General features: G+C 43.5%; 1 protein-coding gene across 1 annotated transcript in view; it reads right to left on the reverse strand.

Moving 5' to 3' along the window:
* Positions 1 to 5092, reverse strand: part of LOC137312101 (parathyroid hormone/parathyroid hormone-related peptide receptor-like) — a 116320-nt gene extending 111228 nt beyond the window's left edge. The window contains exon 1 of the mRNA XM_067978835.1: positions 4227 to 5092. Coding sequence (XP_067834936.1) covers positions 4227 to 4301 — 75 coding nt within the window. The 5' untranslated portion in view covers positions 4302 to 5092. The remainder of the gene's footprint in view (positions 1 to 4226) is intronic.
* Positions 5093 to 6006: the final 914 nt, after the last annotated feature.

The following is a 6006-nucleotide window of genomic DNA, read 5'->3' on the forward strand; positions in this document are numbered from 1 at the left end:
GAGGGTTTGAAAGGAGGAGAATGAGGTGGAGATGTTTAGGGAGGGAATTCCAGAGCTTAGGGACTAGACGGCTGAAGGCACGGCCGCCAATGGAGGGGGAAGGGAGGGGGTGCCTGATACATTGGTAGCTGGGGACCTTCGAGCCGGGTATTCACAGTGGTCGCCTGTGTGTCTGCTTTCACAAGCACAGAGCTGAGAGAACTTCAGAAAGGACATCCCATCGGATTAAACAGCCCCCTGCTCCCGACAAACCACTTGAACTGTCAGTGGAGAGTTAAAAGGCATGTGAATTCCACAGGACATCTGGAGTTACAGAATTAAAAACCCACGGCACCAGGCTTCAAAGGACGACTAACTTTGGGTTCTAAAAATATAACAGGGTTGAATCGAGCAGAAATTACAATGGGCCGTCTTTCTGAGTAATTATACCAGCAAAGGGAAATCTGAACCAGAGACCAAAGCAGCCAACACACCGCAGTCATCGGCAGGGAAATGCCATGCCATTTAAACATCTTGTAAATTCTTTTCATTTCTCTGTCAATCGTTGGAGATTTGTTTTATATTTTCTTATCGCAGTTCGTTACCCCCTCTCCTGAACGTGCTGTCCTTTGGGCCATGGGATGCATTTCCACAGTACCCCTCCCAGGCAGCAGGTACTTGGGAACAACACCACCTGCACGTTCCCCTCCAAGTCAAACACCATCCCGACTTGGAAATATATCGCTGTTCCTTCATCGTCGCTGGGTCAAAATCCTGGAACTCCCTTCCTAACAGCACTGTGGGAGAACCTTCACCACACGGATTGCAGCGGTTCAAGAAGGCGGCTCACCACCAACTTCTCAAGGGCAATTAGGGATGGGCAATAAAGCCGGCCTCGCCAGCAATGCCCACATACCATGAACGAATTTTTAAAAAGCAACACTGAGCTATTCTACAATGGGGGCATCGCAGCCAATCTTGTTCTCATCGGACGTCAAGTCACACACACACACACACTCACACCACACACACACACCACACACACACACACACACACATATACCAGGGGCAATTGACCAAGAATTCCCACCTGTGACCATCCAGTTCCATGTGGCTCAGTTTCAAACTGAGTCCTGAAACTACCAATCGAGCCATCATAGGAAGTTGAGAAATGCTCTAACTCAATGATATTTGATAGAAAAATAAATTCCCGGGTGAGTGTTGCTGCCTGTGCATGGTGTTAGTTGAGGGAGGAATGTTGGCCAGGACACCGGGGAGATCTCACTGTTCTACTTGCAGTAGTGTCATGGGAACTTTTACGTTCACCTGAGGGGGCAGGCGGGGCCTTGTTTTAACATCTCATCTGAAAGACGGTACCTCCGACAGTGCAGCACTCCCTCAGTCCCTCAGTACTGCACTGAAGTGTCAGCCTGATTATGGGCTCAAGTAGAAAAGATATCAAAGGGTGTCAAGGGTCCATGGAACCGAACCCTAGCATGGGCTGGAAAGAGGGCAGAAGATATTTTATTGTGGTGTGGCAAATTCTTATTTTAAATTAGTGGTGAAGAAGGAAACCAAGTCCAAACACTAATTTCTCTTTTTTTTTCTCTTTACAGTTGCTGTGTGTTTATGGAATTTTCTGTTTTTATTTCAGGTTTGATGTTTTTTTTAAAACTTTGTTCTTTAATCAGGCACAAGGTCAGATTCCTGACCAGCTTTCTCCTTCAGCCGTGATGTTTAACACTCTGGATTCCGAAGTCAATGCTGATTTTTAAACAGCCTCCCTGTGTTCTCCCACTGTTCAGATTGATTTTTCTATCACTTATTTATCAACATGACTCTATATCCTTTCTTACAACACCAACGATCACAATAATTTGCTTGCCCTGAGGCTGCTGGTCAAGGACTGTGTGTTTTGTGTCAGCCGTGGCTCAGTTAGTAGCTCTCTCGTATCTGAGTCAGAAGGTTGTGGTTCAAGCCCCACTCCAGAGAGTTGAGTACAAAGTCCAGACTGACATTCCAGTGCTGTACTGAGGGAGTGCTGCACTGTTGGAGGTGGCGTCTTTCAGGGGCGAGGTTAAACCGAGGCACCGTCTGCCCTCTCAGGTGGGTGTGAAAGATCCCACGGCACTATTGAAAGAAAAGCAGGGGAGTTCTCCTTTGTGTCCTGTCCAATATTTATCCCCCAACCAACATCATTAAAACAGATTATCTGGTTATTTATCTCATTGCTGTTTGTGAGATCAACCTGTGCACAAATTAGCTGCCGTGTTTCCTATTTTGTGACTGCACTACAAAAGTACTTCATTGGCTGTAAAGCACTTTGGGATGTCATGAGGTCGTGAAAGATGCGATAGAAATGCAAGTTCATTTATTCTCTCTTTACTGAGGGACACAGATGGAAAGATCCCACGTTCCATCTGCAGTCTGTGCTGAGTTAGTTGATCTCAGGTGTGATTGCCCTCGGTGCCTCTGGGTTGGGGAGGGGAGGTGAACAAAACAATCAGGCTTCCTCTCCTGATCACAGCTGGGGAGTGCGCATATGTGTGTGGGGACATCAGGTGAGAACAGAATCAAACTCGGCCATTGTGCCCCCCCCCGTGATCAAACAGCCTCCGTCTGGACTCACACATGAAGGACGGCCACTTGGGCGAGGTAGTGGGTAGGGGGGCAGCACCTGTGGAACCCACGGTCGGTGTCTACAGGAGAGGGCGAAGTGAGGAAACAGCAAAAAAACTTAAAATTTAAAGCCACTAATGGCAATGCGTTTTCCAATATATTTTATTTTTTAAATATTCATCTTTAATAAAATGAAAATTTTCCCACTATGTCCTCATGATTTGTATCAGTTGATAGAGTAAGTAAGGGGAAATTTAATTGAGGTGTTCAAAATTATAGGGGTTTTGATAGAGTAGATAGGGAGAAACTGTTTCCACTGGCGGAATGGTCGGTAACTAGAGGTCACAGATTTAAGTTAATTGGCAAAAAAAATCAGACACACACTTGCACACACAGACACACATCGACACAAACACACACACGCTCACAACAACAGCAACTTACATTTAACGAGTAAAAACGTCCCAAGGCACTTCACATGATTGTTATTTGACAACATTTGACACACAACCACATAAAGAGATGGGACAGGTGTCCAAAAGCTTGGTCAAAGAGGTAGGTATTAAGGAGCGATTTAAAGGAGGAGAGATAAGTAGAGAGGCAGAGAGGTTTAAGAAGGAAATTCCAGAGCTTAAGTTCTAAACAGCTAAAAGCACGGCCGCCAATAGTGGAGCAATAAAAATTGGGGATGCACAAGAGGCCAGAATTGGAAGAGCGCTGAGATTTCGGAGGTTTGTAGGGCTGGAGGAGGTTACAGAGATAGGGAGGGGCAAGGCCATGGAGGGATTTAACACAGACACAAACAAACACACGCACAGACGCACACACACGGATACACACACATATGGAGCAGAGATGATGGTACCTTACAGTTAGCACTAGGTCTCACTAGATGTGAGTGCGGTCACAAGACTGGAGTTACAATCTGTGACTCTGTATTTGAACTGCTCTAAGGTCTAGCAAGACTGTGTGCTGGCAGCGAAACCGTGCAATGTCTATCCTATAGTATATGGACATGTAGATATATATAGTGTACACACACACGTATATATGTGTGTATGTGTGTATATATATATATACACAATATAAAGGAAAGTGTTCTTATATATCGTGAGAGAGAGTCTACGCATATATATTATTTATAGACTGAGCTGGCAGCGAAGCCCTGCAATTTCTGTCCTATAGTATATTCACGTATAAATATTATATATAATATATGCTCTCACACATGTATGTATGTGTATATATGTGTGTGTGTGATGAGAAAGATAGAGTCCATGTATATATATTAGATATACTCTGTTGGCAACAAAGCCTTTCAATTTCTGTCCTATGGTACATGCATTAAATATATAGTATATAGCATATGTTCACGCTCATATATGCATGTGTGTATATATATATATATAGAGAGAGAGAGAGAGAGAGAAATTGGCTGATTTTAGAAATGAGCTCCAGGTATACATTCATAAAATTGATCCTATAATATATAAGTGATCTATAATACAGACACATACATATATATAACATCAGCAGCTAATATAAGAAATATGTGGTATCTCCAGAATAACCCAGTAAATAAGTCTGTACACATGTCATGAAAACACGCTATCTTTAAAGACACTCACCAGAGCGTAGACGTAGCTGAGGACCGAACAGTACAGCAGGACTCCCAGGCTGCTGGAGACGGTGGCGGCTCCCATATCTGACACCGAGCGATGTCAGCCCAGCTCCTTCCTCTTCATCCACTTTTTAAATTCGTTATTTCAAACACTTTCCTCTCTTTTTTCACCTTCGGTAGCATCGAATCCACGAGTCCATTCCAACTCCCCCCCACCCCAAAAAAGAAAAAAAAATTGAAACTCTCGCTAACTTTTCTTCCTTCAGTTGTGGAGGGAGCAGAGTCTGTGGCAGTCCTTACTGATGTTTGATTCTCAGTGCATACTGGTTACAGAGCAACAACAAAAAATCACATCCATATGACAGAACTCATTTGCTTATTAACCCCCTTCACTCCCCTCTTTTTTCTCCTCCCCCTCGATTCTTCCCCAGCGCCAAGAAACACGTTAAAATCCTAAGCTGGCGGTTTCTGTGCTGTCACATCAGGCGCCTTTCTGCAGTTTCCTTAATCCAGTTCCAGGATTTCGGTGAGGGAAAAAAGCCCACCTCTTGTGTGTGAATATCACCGCGTAAACTTCGTGTCAATTTCAACCCATTTCTGCCAATATCACATTCTCCTGCGTGCATACATTTATATATATATATTCCAGTTTATTTTCTCCAAATTGTTCTGTAGATTCAAGTCTTATATGTTGAGAGTTCTCTGTTAAAGAAAAGTCCCTTCAGCTTTTTTAAAGACTTGAAGTAGTTTCAATTATAAATTATGTATATATATTTAATTTCAGCATTCCTACTCTCCTTATCCACTTCAACCCTCTTTCCCAGTCCTCTTGCTCACCAGCAGTGATGAGCCTGGAAAGAGTGGGATCGTTTAGAATGATGTCCTTATTCACTGTGTGTGTGTTGGGCAGGTATCAGAGATGGGAGTGAAGAAGTACAGAGGACAGGCTGCCTAGCATTGGCTCAGTCTCCACCTAGCATGTGATTAAGAAGAGTTAGGGGAAGAAAATATTTTTAAAATATAATTAATTACTCCCTAGCTCTGTTCCTCCTCAAACATGTAATGATCTCCAGCCTCTCTGCGAGATGGTTTCCTGACTCCTGCTGGAATCTGTTAAGTTATTTTTTTCACTTGGCAGTCAATATCTAGTCCCAAAATAAACAGGGGGAATGCAACACGGTTGCAATTTGAGAAAAAATATTGTGGGAATTACAGAATGTTCCAGAATCTTATATTTTCATTATTATCAGATTACACCGATCATTCCCACCGATAATACTCAACGTGATGGATTGAGGGAAATTTTTGATATGGTACACTGGGGTATATGGCAATTATTAATTTCTGTCTCGTACTGTACGGCTCGTGAGTGTCTCAGTGTCAGCTCCTGTACATGTACACTGCACAGTGTATACAGTACAGTATGGATTCAATTAGTCTAAGCTAACGGCCCTAAGTTTATGATTGGCACCTGTTACAGACCTCCAGGACAGACATCCCTAGCTGATGAGGAACTTAGTTTACAAATTGCTAAGGCTTCTAGCCTGGGCCCAATTTGCATTATGAGAGCCCTCAACTTTCCTTGTATTAAATGGTCCGATGGTGAACCATCTAGTGTAGTGGGGAGAGTAGCTGAGACTTTTGTGGACACCATCAATGATTGTTTCTTCACACAGCATGTTGATGAGACAACTAAGGATAAACAAATTCTAGATCTGGGTTTTAGCAGTGACCCTGGTGCTGTATCAAACCTCCATGTGGGGGAACACCTGGCCAGCTCTGATCAC

This window comes from Heptranchias perlo, chromosome 3 (assembly GCF_035084215.1).
Source record: "Heptranchias perlo isolate sHepPer1 chromosome 3, sHepPer1.hap1, whole genome shotgun sequence".
Taxonomy (NCBI): Eukaryota; Metazoa; Chordata; class Chondrichthyes; order Hexanchiformes; family Hexanchidae; genus Heptranchias; species Heptranchias perlo.